A 26523-nucleotide genomic window follows, 5' to 3' on the forward strand; every position below is an offset into this window, starting at 1 on the left:
ATGTAAAACACACACACACACACGGCTAGCACCTCAGCATTTCTTAGTTCCCTTAACATTAATAAAAGAAAATAAGAAAAAAAGGCACCTGACGAATACAAAATCAACATTTTCAAAAATTAAAAAAAAAATAGCATTGTAAAACTACCAGAAAAACAAAGAAAACAGAAATTAAAAGACACAAAGTGAAAAGAGGGAGAAGAAACCAACCTTTCAAAATTAAAAATGGTCCATATTTTCCTCAAAATAAAACATTAAGAAACAAAGTATCAAAAGCAATGGGATTTAAAAGTTGGAAACAGTCTAAATAAACATAATCCAGACTTAGAAAACTCTCCAGACCTTCTCAAGATAGAACTTAATTGTTTCACTGATTTCTCCCTTTCTGATGTTCATATATCTGATCATAAAAGTTAATGTTATACCAGCACTTTGGGAGGCTGAGGCGCGCGGATCACGAGGTCAAGAGATCAAGACCATCCTGGCCAACATGGTGAAACCCCGTCTCTACTAAAAATACAAAAAAATTAGCTGGGCGTGGTGGCGCGAGCCTGTAGTCCCAGCTACTCGGGAGGCTGAGGCAGGAGAACTGCTTGAACCTGGGAGGCAGAGGTTGCAGTGAGCCGAGGTCGCACCACTGCACTCCAGCCTGGTGCCTAGTGACAGAGTGGGACTCTGTCTCAAAAAAAAAAAAAAAAAAAAAGTTAATGTTAACTTTTGCAATTTGCCACATCCTGTAAGTTAAAATCATATTCTTCATAATTGTATCGATTTAAAGAATTTCTTAAACATAGTAACCAGGTACTGTTTCAGCATGACAGGAATCTGAACATCACTGTTAAAGGACACAGAAAGGAAACTGCTGCTTCTATTCTTACTCTCATTCCCAGGGATTTTAATTCACACATGAATAGAAGACAATGTATAATATGTATAATACCTTTGAAATGTAGGTAAGTTTAATGGCTCCAACACGTGATGATCCAGAAGGTAGGTTCTAGAAACAAATTATTAATATATAATTAGTATCCAATATTATGAATTCATTTTATAATATAATGTTGCACATATACTTTTGACAAGTTAAAAAACTCGATTGTTTAATATCACATTTTACAAATCAACTTTTCTTCTGTTCAAGTTTTTACTAGATCTGGAATCAGGTCCATAGCTTGGATAACAAAACTGAATCCTACTCTGTTCCATCATCATGTATTCTATGACTAGAAGGCTATTTTTATCACTGAAGCTAAACTAATGCTCTTTTTTGTGAGCTTAAAATGCCATAAACAAGATCAGATTTTGCTTCTGAAAGCAATGGGAAAAATATTTAGAGGCATAAAACAAATATGATTGTAAGATACTTTAAAAGACTATACATATTGCTTTGTTCTATTAAAACTTGTTTATCAAATATCTCTTGACAAAAACGGGCTGCATTTCCCCCCTATTAAATGGTTTAGTGTGTTATGCCATATTAATCTACATTGATTCTTTTTTTCCAAAAAAACGTTTGCTTCTCTTTACATCATATGCAGGGAATACAGGCACTTTCACACACAGTATTTTCATTCTTCCCTTAAGTTTTAGATGCAGTTTACATCACAAAAGAGCTAAAGGTAAAGAATTAGGAAGAGGGAGGGTTGAAACTACCCAGAAAAACTGAAGGAATGAACAACATTTAGGCTGGAGGTTAAGGAAAATTTTGAAACACAAAAGCAGGGGAGAATATTCCAAGCAGAGAAAACAGAGAAACTATGGCAAGCAGCTGAAGATGCACAGAAGCTCTGCACTAGAATGAGAGAGCAGCTGTGTTGGGCTGTATGTAATGCAGTGCCCTATAAGATTGTAGTACAAAATGGTGGTCCGAAAACTTGAACTGAGAACCTAATCATAGAGGACCTAAATAGCAAAGAATTTATATTGTAGACAATTTGAATCCAATGAAGAAGGCTATGAGCAAATCTGGAATCAAAATTATGCTTTAATTAATACATCTTATCATAAACTGAATGAATTATAGAGGAGGAGGTAGAGGTAGGAAAACCAGACAGAAGAATCTGGGGAAAAGAAACAAAGCATATAAATGAAAAGACGGATAGATTTCAGAAGTAAAAATGAAAACATCAGTTTCAGTTGATTTTGAAAATTATTTCTGCTGGCGATTAGGCAGGATCAACTTTTCAACTGACTTTATAATAATGTACTTAAAAAAAAAAATCTATGGGCTTGTTCTAATGAATTGATAAGGAGGTAACTGGGGGCCTAGACATTTCAAAGTCTTAAGATTCCCAAACATGAACTGCTTATTGTTGACAGGGACACATCTTTTCAAAACTTTCACGCCTATATATTGTAAAACTGCATTAATTATGTTCTGCTTTAAACTATATACTATGTACAAGCTTCCAAATACAAATCATAAATAGTAAATATGTACATAAAATTATAATTAATGTATAACATTAAAAAGCTATTTGTATTCTTACATATAATGTTTTATATTTATGAGTTTTTGGTTAATCTTAGAGAAGGAAAAGAAATGTAAATATATCTTGAAGAATCTCTAACTACTACCAAAGTGATTATTTCAAAAACTGTTACCCTTCCGTTCAAGGGTAATAATTTATTTCTTGTAAGTGTTCCATGAGCCTATTATTTTAACTGCTGAATAGAGTTCAAGGCCTTTGTGGAAGGAAGAGAAATGAGAAACCAAAACATGACATACAGTGTCACAGTAGTAATAGCACACTACAGGGAAAGGTAAGTAGCTGAGACAAAAACAATATTCAAAATACTCAGTCTCTATGGACTAGAATGATTACCATCAGATTGGACTGGAAAAAAAAAAGATTCAAAATATCTTACTTGACAATGAACAAGAAATAATAAACTAATACAACATTTAAGAAAAACAGGAAAACAGGCCATTTGTTGATTATGAGTTCCTAAACTCATTCTGCCAAATACTTTTTTAAATCTCTTCAGATGCATTCTCTCGTACAGCTACTTAATTATTCCATTCTCCATCATTACCAACCTCCTTGACAAAGCACAGAAAGCCCCAAAGTGATCCCTAATAAACAATACAATGAATGTTTAAACCAATGGTTAGTGGTAAATGAAGCAGTGGTCAGAGGAAAAAGTGGCTCCCTAATAACAGATGAATCAAACTAATTTTCTTTCTTTACCAAGGTTATTATGAGCTGTATAACCATGTTACTGTATTTTGACATAAGCAACTAGATTGAACATACAAAATTACCTTTTTTTCAGTAATTCAAAATGGTTGTATATTACCAATTTTATATGGTTCAATCTAATTGCTTTATGTCAAGGTGCAATAACATGGTTATACTGATCATAATAACCTTGGTAAAGAAAGAAAATAATATAATAATCTTAGCAAGACATTTTACTAAAGTTTTCATGAGTAGGTATGTCTTGATTATTACATTTAAAAGTGACACAAAATTGGTACTAATGGCTAATACACTGGCTGGCAGAATCAAGATTTCCTAAGTTGGAAAGAAGATAAAAAATTAGTAAGAACTGAAAAAGATTTGAAATTCTGCACTTAAAAAAATCGGCACTATGTCCAGAAAAGCCAATGCATTAATTCCAACATAGAGATCTAGCTTTTAAAAGTTCACGTGGGTAAGAGTTAGCCGAGTGCAAACCTAACAAATACTCCCCCTGCTATAGCCAAAATGATCTAGTCTCCAAATACGTCACAGGCTCTCTTGCTTTGATCTCTGCCCACACTATTCTTTGAGCACCGGAATACTCACTTTTCCATCTCTTAGTCATTATATCCAAACTTCTAAGTCGATTTCAAACGTTACCACTTCCATGAAGACTTCAACTCCTTCTACTAGCTGTATAACCTTTCTCTGAATTCCAAGTTCATGTCTTATTCAGGGTAATAAATATATTCTATTTTGTACTTAACTCCTTTTAGCTCTGTTAAATGGGTAGTACTGATAAAGGAAGAGTAATAAGAAGAATCTATTATGTAGGAACACAGAAAAATAATCAAGGAGTTTCAAGTAAAATTAGGAGAAACCATATATATGTCAACCAGACCGTGTGAAGATAGAGAAAAATCAGGGAGAGAAAACAGTCAGAACTGTGCAATGGCTCATATGGGTGAGGAGACCCTTACAACTCAAATTCTACATAAACATAAACATGAGTATATCTGTCTCTTGTCTAATCTAAAATCAGTATATAGTGAAGAATACTGCGCTAGTTATCAAGAGACCCAGTTCTTGCTCTGTAAAACAGAGTAGAACCTTATATAGGTCTCTGCTCTTCCCTAGACCTTCCATTCCTCACCCACAGAAGCCTACTGGACAAAAATTAGCTTAGAAGTCTGCTAGAGATTCATGCCTTGCTTTGCACATACTTCCCTGCAACATACAGCACCATTTTTAACTTTTACAACAATTTTTATTTGAAGATAAAAAGTTCCAAAAGGCTGAGTGCAAGGGCTTATGCCTGTAGCACTTTGGGAGGCCGAAGTGGGAGGATCACCTGAGGTCAGGAGTTCAAGACCAGCCTGGCCAACATGGCGAAACCCTGTCTCTACTACAAATACAAAAAATTAGCCATGCCTCATGGTGGTGCATGTCTGTAGCCCCAGCAACTCGGGAGGCTGAGGCATGAGAATCACTTGAACCTGGGAGGCAGAGGTTGCAGTGAGCCAAAATCGTACTGCCGCACTCCAGACTGGGTGAGACTCCATCTCAAAAAAAAAGTTCCAAGGTAGAGAAAGTTGAAAGTTTAAAACTATTCCACAGATGATATCTAATCTCAGGTCCCTTACAGACCTTAAAACTGAGATTCTAATTTTTAAATTACAACATTTACCCCTATGTTTTGCAAGGCAGCAATAAAATCAAAATGCATTTCAGTTCATGGATGGCATTACAATGATTGACTCAAATTCGACACTACAAAATGAAAGGACTACAAATGTGCAAGGGTATCATCTAGTTAAGTCATTTATTTATTAAAAAATAACAGTCTGTCTGGGCACGGTGGGTTACGCCAGTAATCCTAGCACTTTGGGAGGCCGAGGCGGGCAGATCACAAAGTCAGAAGATCGAGACCATCCTGGCTAACATGGTGAAACCCCGTCGCTACTAAAAATACAAAAAAATTAGCCAGGTGTGGTGGCATGCGCCTGTAGTCCCAGCTACTCGGGGAGGTTGAGGTAGGAGAATTGCTCGAAGTGGGAGGTGGAGACTGCAGTGAGCCAAGATCAAGCCACTGCACTCCAGCCTGAGTGACAGAGTGAGACTATGTATCAAAACACACACACACACACACACACACACACACGCGCACGCACACACATGCACGCACGCACACAGTCTCTACCCTAGATACAGCATCTTAAACCTAAATTTAATCTCATTAAAGGGACCTTGGTATTAAGTCTCCTTAATGCAAGAAAATCATTTAAATCATCATCCCTGGTCTTTATTTTAGCTATTGTTTAAAATACATGTTACAAAAAAAGTATTTCTTATTTTTGGGACAGCTTCAATTATTTTTTTTTTCTGTGACTCAAAATCTAATATCCTAAAACCTAATTTTCTATCAGAGAGAGTATTTCTCTCTCGAGGGAAAAATATATACAAAAGCATTAATTCTTATCAAATAAACTTAGTTTCACCTTCTGAAATTCAAACAAGATGGCAGAGGTCAAGGGTGCAGAGCAGAGAGTACAACCAGTGGAAATAAATCTAAAAATATACTGTTTAAGAAGACAAATTCTAAAATCTGTATAGTATGTCAAATACTTAAATACAACTTTCTATGCTTTTAAAAGATAATCCTTGGAATTTTACAAACCTGTGGATTATCCATGTACCACACGAAACTATCTTCTCTGGTATCCAGTATGAAGTACCTTCGAAGAAATTTCCCACTGTTTTCATTTTCTTCAATGTCTAGAAAACCACAAATGCGATTCTGGCGATCCACATAAGGCATTTCTAAGCTTGAACATTACACTGTAAAATAAAAATATTAACAGTAAGCTCCCTATGAAACAGAACTTGCCAACATTAGGTAGGGCCAATTAAAATGAACACAACACCAACATCTGAGGCACTGGCAAAAATCACTTTTGAAATTAAGTTTATGAATAGTGGTTACTACATGTAACTATTTACTTTGATGGGGACAATGGAGAGCTACTTCGCCTCAGTTGAATAATTTACCTACTTTTTCCCTAAAAAAACCCAGGTGAGCCAAAAAAAAAAAATAGCTAGCCAAATTTTAATTTCCTTGAGATAATCTATCCTTTAGATTATTTTAGAATGTGTTTAAATTCACAAAACAACAGTTAACGTTTAGTGACCATCTGCTACATGCTAGGCTCTGTGCAAGGTTCTTTTCCCTGCATTATCTATTCTAATCTGAACAATCCTAGAAGTAGGCATCATCACATCAACCCCAGCAGATAAGGAACTTAACACAGAAGGGAAGTGACTTTCCAAAATTCCAAAACTAGTAGGCCAAGAGTCAAAGCCTGAATCCAGACTACTGCATTCTGGAGCTCTTATGCTCTACACCAGCCTCTCTCTCTAAAAACCTTGAATTGTTAAAACTAAAGTGAATCAAATTAAACTTAGTTAACATAGTGGAAAGAGAGATAAGCAGGTATGATGTGCCTCCTGGTGGAAGACACAAACATTGGTAGTTGGATACAGAGGGGATCTAAAAAACATTTTTTTCTGTAACAAGAACACAGAGGAACATGCTAAACTGCACTAAAGGAATTCAATCAGCAAAAGTCAGACTATAAGAAACAAAAGAACAAGAAAAAGTTTCTTCGGCAAATAAATTATTACAGAAAAAAAGAGAAAGCGAGACATTATAGATTAAAATAGACTTAAAAGGTATATCATATTCTGGTCCTAAAGTACTGCAACTTTTGTTATACTGATTAAAGTTTAAAAACCATTAGGTGCCAAGCTTTGTTTCTCTAGAGGCTACAGATACATGATTCCTTCCTGTGTGATGCTTAGTCCAAATCTGCACCAGACAGCTGTTCCTATTCTGGTACCTCTGTAGCTGGCACCATTGTATCTTTTGGCAGGATGAATTTACATAACTAGTTCTTTATTTAGAGGCTCAAGGTAAATTTAACTTACAGTGAAAATTCCATTACAAGGCACACTGATATACTATGTATCTGCATCACTATTCCATACGCAGTTGGAGAAATTATAAAACACATCAAAAAGTTTTAAATAAAACCATCCAATAAGTTTGTGTGTTATTATTGTTCTTATATATCTTAACACTTTAAAGGAAATAATTTCTTTAATAAATTTACCATAAGTTTGTTAAAAAAAAAAGTTTACAATGTAATCAAAGCTTGAAAAATCAATATTCTATACTACAACATACTATAGGTAAAAGCTATCAACTTGCCATGACAATAAACATAGATCAGTGGAAAAGAATTAAAAGCACAGAAACAAACCCATACATCTATAGTCAACTGATTTCAACAAGGGTGCTAATACCATTCAATGTGGGGGAAAAAAACCTCTTCAACAAATGGTGCTGGTACAACTGGATATCCACATATAGCAGAATGAAGCTGGACCCCTACCTCACACCATATACAAAACTTAACTCAAAATGGATTAACAATCTAAGAGCTAAAACTAGAAAACTTTTAGAAGAAAATATAGAGTAAATCTTACATTTGGTATTGGCAATGAATTCCTAGATATAATACCAAAAGCATGAGCAACAACAAAAATAAGATAAACTGGACTTCATCAAAATTTAAAACTTTTTTTTTGCATCAAAGGACGTCAAGAAAGTCAAAAGAAAATCCACAGGAGGAAAGAAAATATTTGCAAACTATATATCTGACAAGGGTCTAGTATCCAGAATATACAAATAACTTTTAGAATTCAAAAAGAAAAACCAGTCCAAGTGTAAAATGGGCAAATGTCTTGAAGAGCCATTTATCCAAAGAAGATAAACAGCCAAGAAGGACATTAAAAGGTGTTGAATATCAGTCATTAGGGAAATCCAAATAAAAACCACAATGAGATAAAACTTCACACCCACTAGGATGGCTAATTAAAGGAGAGGAAAATAACAAGTGTTGGCAAGGACATAGAGAAATTGGAACCCTCCTACATTGCTGGTGGGAATATAAATGGTACAACAGCTGTGTAAAACAGTTCGGCAATTCTTCAAGAGTTAAACATAGAATTACCATACGACCCAGCAATTCTACTCCTAGGTACACACGCACCTCATTTTACTGTGCCTCATTTTATTGTACTTCACAGATATTGGGGTTTTTACAAATTGAAGGTTTGTGGCAACCCTGCCATGACCAGATCAGAGCTCACTGCAGCCTTGAACTACTGGGCTCAAGAAATCCTCCTGCCACAGCCTCCCAAATAGGTGGAAGGACTACATGCATGTACCACCACACCCAGCTAACTTTTTTATTTTTTGTAAAGACAGGATCTCATTATGCTGCCCAGGCTAGTCTTGAGCTTCCGGCCTCAAGCGATCCTCTTGCCTCAGCCTCCCAAAGTGCTGGGATCACAGGCATGAGCCACCATGCCCAGCCAAGTGTCTCACTTTAAACCAAAAGCCAGAAATGATTAAGCTTAGTAAGTTAGTCATGTCAAACGCTGAGACAGACCAAAAGCGAGGCTTCCTGCACCAAACAGCCAAGTTATGAATGTAAAGGTAAAGTTCTTGAAGGAAATTAAAAGTGCTACTTCAGTGAACACAAGAACAAGTGAAAGAGCTTTACTGCTGATACAAAGAATGCTTTAGTGGTCTGGACAGAACATCAAATTAGTCACAGTCTTCCCCTTAAGTCAAAACCTAACCCAAAGAAAGGTTTTCTTCAGTTATTTGAAGGCTGAGAGAGGTGAAGAAGCTGTAGGAAAATGAGCTGGAAGCTAGCAGAAGTTGGTTCATGAGTTTTAAAGAAAGAAGCCATCTCTATAACATAAAAGTGCAAGGTGAAGCTGCAAATGCTGATGTAGAAGCTTCCACAAGTTATCCAAAAGATCCAGCTGAGATCAAGAAGGTGGCTACACCAAAGAGATTTTCAATGTATGTGAAAATCTTCTATTGGAAGATACCATCTAGGATTTTCACAGCTCTAGAGAAGTCAATGCCTGATTCCAAGCTTCAAAGGACAAGCTGACTATCGTTAGGGGCTAATGCAGCTGCTGACTTTAAATTGAAGTCAATGCTCACTTACCATTCCGAAAATCCTAGGACCCTCAAGAATTATGCTAAATCTACTATGCCTGTATTCTAGAAATGGAATAACAAAGTCTGGATGACAGCACACTTGTTTACAGCCTGCTTTACTTAATTTTTTTTTTTTTTTGACATGGAGTCTCCCTCTGTCACCCAGGCTGGAGTGCAGTGGCACAATCTCAGCTCACTGCAACCTCCATCTCCCAGGTTCAAGCGATTCTCCTGCCTTAGCCTCCCAACTAGCTGGGATTATAGGCACGTGCCACCATGCCAGGCTAATTTTTGTATTTTCAGTAGAGACAGGGTATCACCACATTGACCCGGCTGGTCTCGAACTCCTGACCTCAGGTGATCCGCCCACCTCAGCCTCCCAAAGTGCTGGGATTACAGGTGTGAGCCACCGCACCCAGCCACTGAATACTTTAAGTCTGCTGTTGAGACTTACTCCTCAGAAGATTCCTTTCCAAATATCACTGCTCACTGACAATGCACATAGTCACCCAAGAGCTCTGATAACGTACACGGTGATTAATGTTGTTTTCACACCTGTTAACACAACATCCATTCTGCAGCTCATCGATCAAGGAGCAATTTCCACTTTCAAGTCTTATTATTTCAGAAACACATTTTGTGATATTGAAATCATCATTTGTGATATTGAAATCATCATCAAATCACACATTTGTGATTTGAAATATAGCTGCCATAGATAGTGATTGCTCTGATACATTTGGGCAAAGTAAACTGAAAACTTTTTGGAGAGAATTCATCATTCTAGATGCCATTCAGAATATTCATGATTCACAGGAGGAGGTCCAAATATTAACATTAACAAGAGTTTGAAAGTTGATTCCAACCCTCATGGATGACTTGGAAGGGTTCAAGACTTCAGTGGAGGAAGTAACTACATATATGACAGAAACAGCAAAAGGACTAGAGTTAGAAGAGGAACCTGAAGATGTGACTAAATTACTGTAATCTCATGCTAAAACTTGAAGAAATGAGGAGCTGCTTCTATGGATGAGTGAAAACAGTGGTTTTTTGAAATGCCACAGCCACCCCTACCTTCAGCAACCATTACCCTAATCTGTAAGCAGCCATCAACACTGAGGTAAAACTCTCCACGAGCAAAAAATTATGACTCATTTGAAGAGGCTCAGATGATTGTTAGCATTTTTTAGCAATAAAACATTTTTAAATTATAGTATGTACATTTTTTAGACATAATGCTATGGAACACTTAATAGACGACAGTATAGTGTAAAGATCGTTTTTATATGCACTGGGAAACCAAAAAATTAGTGTGACCCATTTTATCATAACATTTATCTTATTGCCATGAATAGGAACTGAACCCACAATATCTCTGAGATTTGCCTACAGATATTCAGAATTGAACACAGGTAGTCAAACCCTTGTATATGAAATGTTCATAGCAACACTATTCACAAATAGCCAAAAGGTGGAAACAACCCCAACATTTATCAGTGGGTGAATGGATAAATAAAATGTGGTATATACATACAATGGGATATTGTTCAGACATAAAAAGGAGTGAAATTCTGATACGTGCCCTGGATAAACCTTAAAAACATTATGCTAAGTGAAAAAGACAGCAACAAAAAGGTACATGTTGTATGATTCTATTTCTATGAAAGATCCAAAACAGATAAATACTGAGAGACAGGCTGGAGAGAGGGGGAAATGCGGAAGAGCTGCTTAATGGGTGATGAAAACGTTTTGACAGTAGATACAGGTGATAGTTGCACAATACTGACACTGTGAAAGTATGAAACGTCATTGGGGCCAAGCGCGGCAGCTCACGCCTGTAATCCCAACATTTTGGGAGGCCAAGGTGAGTGGATCACAAGGTCAGAAGTTCAAGACCAGTCCAGGCAAAATGATGAAACACTACCTCTACTAAAAACTACAAAAAAATTAGCTAGGTGTGGTGGCAGGTGCCTGTAATACCAGCTACTCAGAAGGCTGAGGAAGGACAATTGCTTGAACCCAGGTGGTAGAGGTTGCAATAAGCCAAGAACACACCACTGCACTCCAACCTGGGTGACAGAGTGTGACTCCATCTCAAAAAAAAAAAAAAAAAAAAAAAAAATCATTGAGTTGTACACATTAAAATGGGTAATCTTATGCTAATTTCACCTTGACTAAAAAAATTAAAGGACGGTGTAATGCTACTTACTAGGCAGTTTCTACAATGACTATCCCAATATATTTATCTTACTTCTTCTTAGTTTAAGAGTAGAGCAGATAAATTATCTACTTGAAAAAACTCAGTGTTAGAATGCTCACTCTAGAAGTCAGTTGTCATATAGGAAATTTAACTGCCTTAAGACTGCCCTGTTGTGTGAAAGCCAACTAGTCCCATGAATAAGCTAGTGGAGAAAGGTGGCCAGCCCACACCCAGCTGTTCCAGCCATTCCACCAGAGTGAGTGAAGAGGCTATCTTGATCATCCAGCCCAGTCAAGCCTTCAGATGACTCTTGTTCCAACTGCCATCTGACTGCAACTACAAAAGAAAGACCCCAAGAGGGAACAGCTCAAATGAGCTCCTTCAACCCAGAGAACAGTGAAAAATAATGAACTGTTCTTTTATGCACAGAAAAGCCCTCAGGCATATATCATATAAATACAACATACAGAGCATTCAAGAACTCTATAAACAAATATGTGAAAATTTTCATTGGTTTTTAGTGCTATAGATGAAATTATCACCTGTATAACTATTTGAAAATTAAAATACACTTTTAAATAAAATATAAGTAAAAGAAGAAATCAAAAGGGAAATCAGAAAACATTCTTAACTAAATGAAAATTTTAAAAAGTCAAAATTTGTGGTACGCAGCTAAAGGTGATTTTAGAGGGAAATTTATAGTTTTAAGATGCTTTTATTAGAAAAGAGGGTCTAAAATCAATTATCTAAAACTCCACCTTAAAAAGCTAGAAAAAGAAGGTTAAGTAAACTCAAAGTAGAAAGGAAATAATATCAGAAAAGAAACTAATGAAATTGAAAACAAACAAAGAAAATTAAAACCAAAAGCTGTTTCTTTGCAAAGATCAAATTGATAAATCTATAGCTACATGGACCGAGCAAAAGAGAGAAAGCAAATCACCAATATTAGGAAGTACAGAGAGATTATCACTTCAAACCCTAAAGATACTAAGTGGGTAATAAGAATTCATGCAAAGAAATTTGACAATTTAAAAGTCAACAAATTCTTTGAAAAAACTGGCACAAGATGAAAAAGAAAACGTGAAGTACCTATTTCTACCAAAGCAAATGAATTCATTATTAAAACCCCAAAAAGAAAAGTCCGAGCCTAGAACAGTTCATATGTAAGTTCTACCAATCCCTCAAGCAAAAAATAACACCAATCTTTTACAAATTCTCCTAGTAAACAGGAGAACAGTTAATTTTCAACCAAGGTGCCATGGCAATTTTGTAGAGAAAGGACAGTCTTTCCAACAAATGAGACTGGAATAATTGACTGTGGGAAAAAACTAACTCTAAATGGATCACTGACCCAATGTAAAAGCTAAAATGATAAAGCTTCTAGAACAAAATATAGGTCAAAGTCTTCATGACCTTAAGAGTAGACAAATGTTTCTTAGGTAAGACACAAAAAGCCTGAACCATATAATAGTTTATATATTTGCAATGTAATCAAACTTTAAAACTGCTCTTCAAAAGACACCATAAAGAAAAGACAAGCCACAAAATTAGAGAAAATATTCATAAGTATGTATCTAGACAACAACTGACACCCTAGAAGAGGAAGGTAATTATTACAATTCAATTATAAGACGACCAAATAAGAAAATGGTCAAAAAGCGTGGAACACACAAGCTGACAAAGATATAAAAATAGTAAATAAGCACACAAATAGATGTCCACCATAATTAGTCAGGAAAATGCAAATAAAAATCACGAGATACTATAACACACCTACTAAAATGTCTTTAAAAAAAAAAAAAAAAACCCTGACAAAACTAAATGCTGTCAAAGATATGAAATAAATGAACTCTAATACATTGCTGGTGGGGGAATGCAAAATGACACAGCAACTTTGGAGAACAGTTTGGCAGTTTTTAATAGTTAAACACATCCTTAGAGTACAATCCAGCAGTCCCACTCCTAGTATTTGTATCCAGTATTTGATGTGAGCATAACCCTTCAGTTGATACAAATGTTTATAGCAGTATTATTCATAAGTGAACAACAACAAAAAAAAAACAGGAACAACCCAAACGTCCTTCAACTGGTATATGAATAAACAAACTGTGGTACATCCAATACAATAAACTATTACTTGGCAAAATAAAGGAACAAACTACTGATACATGTGCAACTAATAAATCTCAATGTATTTTGATATGTGAAAGAAGCCAGACCAAAAAGCGTATGGGACATAGAACAGATCAGTGGGTGGAGGAAAGAGATGACTTAGAGTAATTTGGGGTGGGGCGGGGGAGGGGGTGATAGAACTGTTCTATATCTTCATGGTGGGATACATGACTATGCATTAGTGAAAACTATAAGCCTACATGCCACAAAGAATGAACTTAACTGCCTGCAAAGTAAAAAAAAAAAAATAACAACAAAAAACAACAACAGTGATAGAAAACAGATCAGAGTTGCTAGGGCATGGGATGGAGGATGGAATGACTACAAAGGAACATGAAAGAATTGTTTTTGGTACTAAAATTATTGTACATTTCGATTGTGATGGTGGTTACACAGTTGTATGCATATGTCAAAACTTACAGAATTGTACACTAAAATGGGTAAAATTAGATCTCAACAATCTTGAGTTAAAAAAAAGATACCATATGCACTCTACAGAGGAGCTAAAATTAAACAGACCGTCAACACCAAATGTCATCAAAGACGTGGAACATCAGAATTTTTACACTGATCATAGAAATGCAAAGGGGACAATAATTACTTTAGGAAAAGTGCTAGCAACAAAACCAAACATATACCTATACTATGAACCAGTCACTCCATTCCTAGGTTATTTACCCACAAGAAATAAAAGCGCATATGCGCACATTAACTGACAAATGTTTATGGTGGCTTTACTGAGAAAATTCCAACTAGAAACATCCCAAATGTCCATCAACAGGCAGGTAAATAAAATGTGGCAATCTATACAATGAATACTGCTCTCCAGTAAAAAGGAGCTACTGACAGATTCAACAATATGGGTGAATCTCAAAATCATAATACTAAGTGAAAAAATGAAAGACATAAGAGGATACGGCCTGTATAATTCCATTTCTGTAAAATTCTGAAAACTGCAAACCAATCTATAGGGGCAGAATGCACATCAGTAGTTGCTTGGAGCTGGGGGAGAAGGGAAGGACTTTAACTGGCGTGAGGAACTTCTCAGAGTTATAGGAATGTTCTGTATCTTAATGTGATTGTAGACATGGTTAAAACTCATCAAATTATACATTTTAAAGAGATGAAGTTTACTGAATATAATTTCAAAAAGTTAATTAAAAATCCAGTAACAATTTTGTTTTTTGAGCCCAGACTGCAGTGCAGTTGCATGATCTTGGCTCATCGCAACCTCCACCTCACAGGCTCAAGCGATTCTCCTGCCTCAGCCTCCTGAGCAGCTGGGATTACTGGCACACACCACTACTGCCTGGCTAATTTTTGTATTTTTGGTACAGATAGGGTTTCAGCATGTTGGCCAGGCTGGTCTGGAACTCCTGACCTCAAATGATCTACCGGTCTCAGCCTTCCAAAGTGCTGGGATTACAGGCATGAGCCACCACACCCAGCCCAGTAACAATTTTAAAAACTCATTTATAAATGACTACAAATAAAGTTTTTTAAAAGCTTTCCATAGCAAAAACTCGATAAGCCAAGTTAAAGCCAGCAGAAAATATTTGCAACTTATATCATAGACAAAGGGCTTATTTCCCTAACATTTAAAGAGCTTGCAAAAAATGTCAAGGGAAGTATATCAAAAGTTCAATAGAAAAATCAGTAAAAGACATGAACACTGTACCAAGAAAGATATAAAAATTTCTCATTTTGGCCCTTAAATATATGAAGAGATATTCAGTATCACTCATAATCCCATACCAAGACATAGCCATTGCCAAAGGCATCACAAGAACAGGAAGAACATGAGAAAAGCCACCACAGGAATTCAAATAGCAAAATCTATACTGTAAGAAATTGCTCAGGAAAGATAACCGGTTTCATTAAAATTAAATTCAAAAGCAGTAGAAGAAAAGGAACTAGAGGAGCAACCTATAAATTAAAAAAGGCTTTAAAAGACATCTGGACCAATCACATGTAGATTTTATTTAAATCCTGTTTCTTAAAAAAAAAAAAAAAAAAACTGACATATTTAAGAAAATTGAAAATTTGAATACTGCCTGATATTAAGAAAATAGACACATTATTTTTGGTGTGATAATGGTACTGTGGTTGTTACCCAAAAAAGGAGTCCTTTTCATTTAGAGATTACTGATATAAAAGAAAATGTTACTTATTTAGGGCCAGGCATGGTGGCTTACAACTGTAATCCCAGCACTTTGGGAGGCTGAGGCGGGAGGAATCGCTCGAGCTCAGGAGTTCAGGCCTGCAATATGAGGAGATGTTATCTCTACCAAAAAGAAAAAAAAAAAAATTATCCAGGCATAGTAGTGTGCGCCTAGTCCCAGCTACTTGGGAGGCTAAGGTGGAATAATCGCTTCAGCCTGGGAGATCGAGGCTGCAGTAAGCTATGACTGTGCCACTGTACTCCACCCTGGGCAATAGAGCAAGACCCTGTCAAAAAAAAAAAAAAAAAAAAAGATGTGAGGTGAGGTGAGGTTGAGTTGAATTGAGTTACCTGGGATTTGATTCAAAACAATTTGGGAGAAGGGAATAAATGGATGAGGCATTGGTGGTTGGGTTGGTAGTTGTTGGGGCTAAATGATAATGTTCATGGGATTAGTTACACTATTCTATTTTTGTGGATGTTCACAATTATCCAAAATAAAAGACAGTTGTTTTAATTTATACTACACAGAGACACCATTATCATCTATTAGACTGGCAAAAATTCAAAAGCCTGACAACACACCATACTGATGAGACTGTAAGAAAACAGAAACTCTTACATTGCTGGCAAGAATGCAAAATGGTAAAAACCTATTGGGTGAATCTGGTACTATTTAACAAAATCATATATGCTTTTATCCTATGATCCAGCATTCCTACTTGGTACTGTAATCTGAAACATTTTAGGTATGATAGGACTTCCAGACCATTATAATATACATTATAGGATAACGTAAATATATTGATACGATTAATTATATTTAAAATAAAATATTTATTTGTTATTAGGAACCAAGACTTTCACAATGAGAGAAAAGAGGTACAAACACAAAACAGAAGAACAAACTGTGTATAATGCATCTGAATTAAAAATACTATGAACTACATAATCTCTGAAAATATGATAGCAATAGAAAATCACCACTTTGTAATCCCAAACTCTCACTGATTTATACAAGCCATCTTCAATGAACACTAAAACAACTAGATGAAATGATGTTAGAAAACAGAATATTCATAGTCACAAAATATCACCCTACAGTTTTGTTATTAATTACAAACAGGAAATACACTTTTCTTTACATTGGAGAGATCTTATAGCCCCCACATTTACCAAATAACTTGTTACCTCTTGAAATGAGAATCTAGGTAATAACGGATTCCACTTCTCTCTAAACAAACCAAGTATGGTATAATTTCACTGACATGAAATATCCAGAATGGATAAATCCATAAAGATAGATTACTCGTTGCCTAGGTACGGGAGAAATGAGTTGTTGTCTAAGGATGGGAGGGTACAGGATTTCTTTGGAGGTGATACAAATATTCTAAAATTGATTGTGGTATTATCCATACAGTGAATTATATGGTGTGAATTATATCTCAATAAAGCTGTTTTTTTAAAAATAAACAATACAATTGTCTTTCATTCTAGAGCACATTAAAAACCCTCAGGAAATTTCACCTCCCAGACCTCTATTGTTGGAGTATCCCAGAGAGTGGTCTGTGGATCTCTTCTCTACATATACTCAGTGTCTTGGTGAGCTTACTCATTCTCGCCGGTCTAAATATTGATGACTGCCAGACTGATATCTCCAGCCTTGAACACTGTTGACCTCCAGACCCATGTATATAAGTGCCTATTCTATGGTTCTACTTATCTAACAAGCCATCTCAAACTTAACTAACTGAGCAGAAACCTGATCCAGCCTTCCCTAGCTCAGTGAAGGGCCACTCCTTTCTTCCAGTTCTTCGGGCAAAATATCTTGAAGTCACACTTAAGTTTTTCTCACCCTGTGGTAGTCTGTTCTTGCAACACTCTAAAGAACTACCTAAGATTGGGTAATTTATAAAGAAAAGAGGTTTAGTTAGTTCACAGTTCCACAGTCTGTACAGGAAGCACGACTGGGGAGACCTCAGGAAACTTACAATCATGGTGGAAGGTGAAGAGGAAGGAGTCACCTCTTACATGGCTGGAGCAGGAAGAAGAGAGAGAGAAGAGAGGTACACACTTTTAAACAACCAGATCTCATGAGAACTCGCTCAGTATCACCTCCCACGAGGCCCCTCCTCCAACATTGGGGATTACAATTTGACATGAGATTTGGGTGGGGACACAAATCCAAACCTTATCCTACCCCCATGTCCAATCCATCAGCAAACCCTGTTATCTTCATCTTCAAATTATAACCAGAATCCTACTTCTCACCACTTGCTGCCACTCTCATCCAAGCAACTGGCACCTCCCACCTGGATTATTACCAAGGGGCTCTCCTTGCTCCAGCCCTTGCCCCATTTCAATCTACTCTCAACACAGCAGTCAAAGAGATCCCATTAAAACAACGATTCAGGTGTTCACTCAATAAACACAAATATTACTACTCATAAAGCACTTTTCTAAATTCCTAAATATTAGTTGATTTAATCCTTACAACAATTTTACAGATGACAAAACTAAGGCACTTGCTCAAGGTCACCTGCTTAGGAAGTGAGAGTGCCAGCAGTCAAACTAGAGGAGTAATACCTCTCTCTGCTCAAAACTCTTCAATGCAGTAGACGTCAATCTTGGCCTCTTATTAGAATTACCTGGGAGTTTTAAAAATTCCTGATGCCTATGTTAAAACACCGCCCCCCCCACCACCACCACTGACCAATTAAATCAGAAACTCTCGAATGGAATCCAGGCATCAATACTTTTTTAAAGCTTCCCCAACAATTCTAATGTTCAGCCAAGGTTGACAACCATTGTTTCAATAGGATCCCATCTCATTCAAAGTAAAAACCTAAAAACCAAAGCCCTTATAAAGACCTCTAGGCCTCGCCTGCCCTTACCCTATCCCAATACCCACCTCCTCATTCATTTGCCCGCTGGACTCACCAGACAAGATTCCCACGCAGGGACTTTTAACTCAGTCACTTTCTCAGTGAACACTTCCTTTAAGATCTTATCTAAAACTGCAAATACTCCAAACTGTTCTGCCACTTACCTCCACTCCCTATGTTATTCTTCTCCTTAGCATTTACTAATATTTAACAAATGATACAGTTTACTTATTTACCTGTTTCTTGTCTGTTTCCCCACACTGTAATGTAGGCTCTATGACAGCAGCGATTTTTTGTTTTGTTATTTACTGTTGTTTCCTCAATGCCTAAAACAGTGGTTGCCACACAGAAGAGCCTCAGTAACTATTTGTTGAATGAAATATTAAGTAACCCATAATTACTGCATCAAAGATTAACGTTAAGTTTCCAGATAAAAAGTTGTTTCTTCCTCATCAGACAAGAATCATTTACCAGATTTAACTGGTTTATTTAGATAATGGAAGGGAAAAGGTTCAAACACTGTATTTCCATTTGAATTTATATCCTTAGTAAAAAATTACATGACACAATTATATTATTAACATGCTCTCCCCACCCAAATTTCTCCTTCAGCTTTACTCATACTCTAAGGTATAGTTAGATCTTACAAATCAGTCATAAATTAACATAATCACAGTTAACACTTCATCAGTCAGGAACCAGGAAGTCAGCCAAAAAATAAAGCAAAACACAGAAACATCCTGAGTGATGTAAGAAAAAGCAAAGAAAAATTGAATTCTGCATAGTGAGACATCATCAGGCCCACAAGACTTCACTATTATTTGTTAAAATATGTCAAGTATGACTAGTCCTACTGCCCCACAATCACTGATAAACACAAAGCTGAGGATATATAGACATCGAGGATCAAATATGTGTAGAGTCAGGCATGGCTCTGACACCCTAATCAGCACCATCCTTCCACTATCTAAGAGCAGTTGACTGAGGAAAAGAACTAGAAGTCTTCCAAGTCTTCGGGGAGAACACAGGGAAAGGAAGGAGGTCTTCACCCAAAACAGTGGCAGAGGCCTCCAACAGAAATCACCCACCAAGATCAGAAGGGCCTAGAAGAGACTTACATCCATTCTCCAGCTCCATGTCTGCTTATGCAGCAGACTGAGTGACTGACCCTGCATGTCTACCTGAAAAGGGGGACAAAGAGAACTGACGAGAAATGGCAGGGCTCGGAAAGAAGGCAGACTTAAGTGGTCTGTATGCCACCATTTGGCATCACAAGGAAGTGAGTTTCCAGTGGGTTGAATGGAAACCATAGAGTACCTGGACTGGAGTTGTTTTGCCATTTTCAAAATATCTGGCTGCAGAGAGAAAAGATCTCCACCAGGACTCACACACATTCACGTAACCCGCGGGTAGACCGACATGATGGGAGCAAGCAGATGGGTGTGTAGGTTGGAAAAGGTTTAGCTACAGAAAATTTCATATCCAGAAACTGTACAGCAGGAGTCTCCCTGCAAGATCTCACCAAAATGCCAGCTTGGTTGCCTATCACTGGACTGCAATGGCCTGCCATTGTTAATCAAGTGAGGACTTTAATAGCACCAGATAACAAACACTTGTCTTTTTCCACTTCTCTTCTTGACAAATTAGTATCCAAGAAGATCCCTCAAGAGTAAAAGGAAAGAGGTATCCCAGGAGCTTACCACAAGCCCTTCAGACCCCAAGTGCTTCAGGAAGTAAGTGGCCTGACCATGCAGAAGGGAAAAAAAACCTTTAAATTGAATATGATATTGAAGGTTCAAACTGGAATAGACTGGAGTAGTTTTTTTTTTGTTTTTTTTTTGAGAGAGGGTCTCACTCTTCTGCCACCCAGGCTGGAGTGCCGCAGCACAATCTCTGTTCACTACAATCTCTGCCTCCCAGGCTCAAGGGATCCTCTCACAACAGTATCCTAACTAGCTGGGACTACAGGCACGTGCCACCACCCCCGGCTGATTTTTCTATTTTTTGTAGAGACAAAGTTTCGTCATGGTGCCCAGGCTGGTCTCAAACTCCTTGGCTCAAGCCATCCTCCCACCTTTGCTCTCTAAAGTGCTGGAATTACAGGTATGAGCCACTGAGCCCAGGCTAGAGCTTTTTGTTAACTGTAAATGATAGAAAAGCTATCATTCACCCATGTTATGGAGGATGGGGGACAGCAGAGTGGGAGATAAAGAACCTACAAAATACAGTTAAAGGCAGTGAATGGGGAAAAAGAAAACTCTTATAAGTTTGTTCTCAGTAAGCTTGGACTGCTGAATAACCTGATGACGTACACAACAGCATTTTCATCCTTAATAATGGGATGGAACACCTGACATGGAAGTTCTCATGAGGGATTTACTGTACTGGGTAAGATGCTACATTAGAAGCCTTCTGAGATCACTTCCAATTCTAATGCCTGTGATTGTCTTTTCCTTCAAGAGGTTAAACTGAATCCTGAATCCAGAATCTAGAGTTCAATGGTTAAACCATAAAAGGCTAGGCTGCCTAAAGGGCTAAAACCCAAATGGGGAATAAAGCTATCAGATCGACAAGTCTGATAAGAGTTCCATGTGGGAAACAATATTTTGCTCTAAAACTTATTTAATTAAAAAAATCCTAAATGACTAATTTTCTTTTATATTCAACAAAACTCCCAGTTCAAAGAAAGCTTGTAAAATCCTCCAAACCCCATCTTCCTGAATAAGATCAATTCAACTAATTAAAAGTTTTACTAGAATAAATAGCAAACATATGTTTGCTTAAGCATCTTCTAGGAATAGCAAACTCACATATCCCTTATTAGACAGTACCCACAAGGAAAAAAGTTACTTAGGGTCAAATGGTTAAATATTGCTCATTAAGTGGAAGAGAGTTCCAGTGCTATAACAAATAACATGCTTTATGTTTACATAAAAACATGCCATATTTTTATGTTTCTAAAAATAATTAAGCATTATAGACAATCATCTAAAGCTTTCAAGTTTCTGCCTTTTCTGAAAGCCTTCCTTTTGGATACCATGTTGATAAATTCTTAAATGCTGTGTATATACTCACAAATGGTCAAAAAACCTAAAACCAAATCTTAATATTTATCTCCTACTGAAGTTATTTTATTGTATCACTGAAGATCTAAAAGAGGATTTTTTAATCTTGAAAATTAAATTTTAATATTACCAAAAGTAAATTGCTCCAGTGTGAGAAAAAGTAATTATATGTATATTACCTCAGCTCACAGTTGGAATCAAATAGGAAATACTTTAAGGCAGTTAGTACCATCAGACTGAAAATTTTCTAATAAAAGCAGTGTCACTATTGTTACAATTACTACACTATATTCAGAAAACTATCTTCCCCACTCTCAAATAAGTTATTGAAACAAGAATGACGACTTGACATCAAGCAATGTATCAATGTCAAAGTATGAGTTAAATTATGCTAATAAATTATTTCTTAGATTTCATCCGGAGTTACAAATTATCACACAATTAAAACAACTTTGGGATTTGCAGTATGACTAATAATAACAGTAAAGAACTTCCAGGCTTAAGTCAAAAAGCCACTTTTAAAAAATCTCCACTAAATGTTTTGGGAAAAAGTCCCCATAAAAATGTAAAATGTTTCCACCTTTCCCAGCTATCTTCCTAGGAGTCGTCAATATTGTTATATCCCATAGGTTAGCAACCAATACTTGACTATTGGCCACAATGGCTTTTTAAAGAAAAAAAAAATCCATCGCTATTCTTAACATCCTTAAACACTTCTAAAAAGGTCCTTCCTGCTTATGAACTCATGGCAGTTTCCTCACAATTGTATACTTATCCTGTTTCACTGTCTCTCCTAGTCTATGACAAACTCAAATTTACACACCAACTTTCCTATGTGGTTACACTGCTAAAACTGGGGAGAAAAAATATACAAACCTGCTACTTTCCCCCTCCCAAAGCAACAATGAAAATACTCATTAAGATAAAGATTGGAAGGTCCGCGTGCACGCGGTGTGTATGTACACACATATATTTATATAATATATATATTTTCTTAATGTCACACAAGTTATCCACTGGTGGATAAATTCACAGCTACCTACCTTGATACAGGTATACGCTACAAGAGAAACCATACAGTGTAGAGTTAATGGCACTATAAAATAACTACTAATTCAAATTCTGTCAAGCTTAAATACTCTTGTTTAAATTTATCAGTACTCTAAAATGATTTAAAAAAAAAAAAAAACTAACTCCAGTGGGGGAAATATTTCTCTTGCCACAAGTGTGTCAACATGAAAAATTAAGAGCGTGAAAAATAATAGGCTTTTGGTCAGAATAAATCTTAAATTATTTTTAATATAATGGGTCTTCAAGTTCTTCAGATTGTGAAGAAAAACAGTTTTACAAAACAATCATGTAACTCTTACCCAAACTTTGCTCTAAATGGTTTCAATGGCATCAAATTAACAAAGAAAGTATGCTAGCTGAGTACTTGGGGAAATGAAGCAGATTGATCAGGAGTTCTAAGATAAAAGACAATGGTGTAAATTTCATAGTGCGCTATTTGTTCCAGTCATTAAATACGCAGGAAATAAGATTTTCTATTTAGAAAACTAATTCACAAGGGGCAATGACTTCATTAAGACAAAGAAAATCTTATTAAAACAGCCAACAATCAATTGTAAAATAAGAAAACAAGTACTGCAGAATTGGAAGGTGGAACAGACTAGGAAAACGCATAAACTGCCTGGAATATGTGTTCCTTGAACCTCTTCTTGCACTGCCCCCAAAGAGAGCGAAGGAGTTTCATTATTTATACGCCCAGACCACGGTAGATGCTCTGCTCGGGGGCACAGCCAAAGGCAGTAAACACTGTAAGCAACAAGACTGCTTTCATTATGACAACACTTTCCCCTCTTTCCAGGAGGGTCAATAGAAAGCATCTGAAACAAACCACAAACCGCTCAGGATGGCCGCAAAGCTCTGCGGTTGGCAGCTGGCCTCGGCGTCGAAAGACCTGGGTCTGGTCGCCTCTCCGGTGCCACCTGCGTGACCTTGGGCAAGTCGCTTTCAACCCTGCCTCTGGCCACCTGCCCCGAAGGTGCGAAGGTAAATCGCTGACAACGCCCGACTTCAGGGCCCAAGGCGGAGCCGGCTTCGGCCTCGGCGAGTACTGAAGCCAAAACGCTTTAAACACCAGGAAAGGATGCCCGGCGCTGCACGCCCGGCGGGCATGGCCCTGGAGCGAGCCGTTCCGACCGGCACCGCCGGGAATCCCCGGGCAGCTGCGCGCACCGCGCCCCTAGCGGGACTTCTCGGGGGGCGGAGACGCCGAGGGGTTCGTTGGCCCCGCGACCGCCGCCGGCCTCCCGCCCTCCCCGCCGGGCGCCGCCAAGGGCTGAGGTCGGGAAAACAATCGCGGACCCGCGGGAAGACGACGCCGGCCCCTCCCGCCGCCCTGAGCCCCGGCAGGTGAGCGGGCCAGGCGGCCTCCAGGTGCAGCGGCGCGCGGGGCGGAGGTTCGCGGAGCGGGCGCTGGCCCCACACTCACCCGCGCCCCTGGCCCCTAGGCGGACGCCTCCCAGCTCGCCCCGGCGGGCGCCGCGCTCCCGAAGCCCCGCAGCCACCGCCGCCTCGCGCCCGGCCCCAGCCCCCACCCGCGCCCCAGCGCGGCCGCGTCCCTCACGCCAAACTTTACCGGGGCCTTGGACCGGAGCACCCGCGCCGCCGCGGCCCCGGCTCCTACAGACGCTCGGCTGCCCGGAGCGGCGTCCACGACGGTCCGCCCGCGCACTGCGCACGCGTCTCCGCGCCGCTCAGCCCCCAGACGGCGGCTGAGATTCCGGAGCCAGCGCTTCCAGCTCGCAGAGACTACGAGTCCCGGCAGGCACCGCGCGGGTCCGGGCGGCGTGGCGTGCCGGGTGTTGGGCGTCTTCCTAGTTCCCGGGGCGGAGGCCTAGGCGCGCCAGAGAGGGCTGCGCGAGGAGCTCTGGGCCGCCACGCCCCGGTGCTTCCTGGGAATCGTAGTTTTAGAGCACCACGGGGCTTGGCTCGGAGATGGAACTCCGGGTTCTCTGATGTCATCGCCTAGAGCTGCGAGGCACAGGGATCTTTAAAAATAGGCTTCGTTAGTTTGCAGATAATTTGTTTGCAAGCTGTCCCATAATCGGTCCAAGTGGCACAAATTCACAGGCTGCGGTGTGACCTGGAGAAAAACACTTTACAGCTCTGCGCGCCTATTTTTCGCTCTTAACCATTTCTCCCTGCAAATGTAGCTCCACCTCCTACTTACAATGGTGTTAATAGTACAGGAGGATAGGAGAAACTTAAAGAAGGATTAGTCGAAATTCTTTTAGCAAGGGTGGAGCATAAATATGTATCGTGGTAAATATTCGTTAAATATTGAGTATTTAACGTATTTCTCGAGCACTTACTGTGTTCCAACTACGTGATAGGCAACCAGGCATTCATCTGAGAAAGAGACACTGTCGCTGCCCTCATGGAGCCTGCAGCCTGCAAGGGAGAAACTTCCGCAAACAAGCAAAATCGTTACCGATTTTAATAGAATAGCCAGACTGAGAAAGTTCAAGAGACAGTAGCGGTGGGGGTGGGGGAGGCTCTTCAGAGAGGGTGACAAGGAAAGTTCTCTGAGGATGTGATATTTGAGCTGAAACCTGACGAATGAGTAATATTCAGACATGCAAAGAACTGGGAAAGAATTACATGCCACGCCTTTCACAGTGCATGCCACTCTAGGTTCTTAACAAATATTTGTTCTTTTTGTGTGCTTCTTCCTTTCTTCTCTCTGCACAACCTTAGGTCACATCCTATCCCCTTCAAACCCTTTAAAAACTCTTTAGCAACGTCTTTCAGAATATCCTTCCTATGTGAAGATGTACATGAAACAAAACATGGAACAAATGTCCAGTGGTAAGACAAGCTGTACAGCTGCTAGGACAGAAGACACAAGCCTGGTGACAGGCTCGAATCTGACTGCTTAGCCACTTCTTTATTTGAGAACTGGGTTAGAAGTCTGGGCGCTCAGCCTGGCCTCCTGACTTCTTTTCTGTTCATGGGGCATCATGTAGGATTTTGAGTTTGTCTCTGTTAAAATCTTACAGGGAGCTTACCTATTATCTGAATCAGAGGTGCGGTGAAGAACAGTGCTAGATTTTCCTGTTTAGACTTACCTATGTGACTTTATGCAGAGAGTGACACTTTGCCATTCTGACCCTCAGTGACCTCAACTGTAAATGAGTGTCATCCACCCTGCCTGCCTTACAGAATGCTCTCAGAGGCTGATAAATTGATGGAGGTGAAAACTCAACAGAACGCTCTAGGACTGCCTCTTTCAGACTGAGCATTTTCAGTTACATTTCATACAACGTGATTGTTCGATTATCTTTTGGGAAACCTTAGCTATGCAGCCTTTCTGACATCTGTCTCTTTTGGGGACCTCATCTGTGTAATGGTTGAAAGGATTTGGCCTCATTATAGTTTATAAAGTAGCCAGAGCAGATTGTTTCCTTTGGTCCACATAGTGGGTTTTTGTTGATTTAACTGATTCAGTGTGTAGTTAACTTTTAAAAATAAAAATCTGGGTGTCACCTATCTTATCACTCTAGGCATTTGAGTTTGCCTTCCTTGGCTAGCAGGTCTGGAAGGAGTCTCTAGCTTTTCAGCACTAGAATCCTAAGTGCTGAGACTACAGGTGAGAGCCTCTCACCCTCTGCAGGCTGGACCCACAGGGGATCTCTCTCCTGAATGTTGTTTGACACCATTGATGAGTGGCTTAAAATTGTACCTTTGGCCAATGTGGTGGCTCTCACCTGT

At 38.6% G+C, this 26523-nt stretch overlaps 1 protein-coding gene across 4 annotated transcripts in view; it reads right to left on the reverse strand.

The window, feature by feature from the left end:
- The window catches only part of PLEKHA1 (pleckstrin homology domain containing A1), a 59020-nt gene extending 34533 nt beyond the window's left edge, over positions 1–24487 (reverse strand). For 2 of the 4 annotated variants that reach the window (XM_064373774.1, XM_064373773.1), the window contains exons 1-2: positions 5863–6023; positions 941–997 (exon numbers count right to left, since the gene is read on the reverse strand). In XM_064373774.1, coding sequence (XP_064229844.1) covers positions 941–997; positions 5863–6003 — 198 coding nt within the window. In that variant the 5' untranslated portion in view covers positions 6004–6023. Of the gene's footprint in view, positions 1–940; positions 998–5862; positions 6024–24388 lie in introns of those variants that run through there. The other 2 variants (XM_021674623.2, XM_064373775.1) reach the window with 2 other exon arrangements.
- Positions 24488–26523: the final 2036 nt, after the last annotated feature.

The sequence above is a fragment of the Aotus nancymaae genome, unplaced genomic scaffold (assembly GCF_030222135.1).
Source record: "Aotus nancymaae isolate 86718 unplaced genomic scaffold, 86718_ANA_hifiasm-v0.15.2.pri h1tg000010l, whole genome shotgun sequence".
Lineage (NCBI taxonomy): Eukaryota > Metazoa > Chordata > Mammalia > Primates > Aotidae > Aotus > Aotus nancymaae.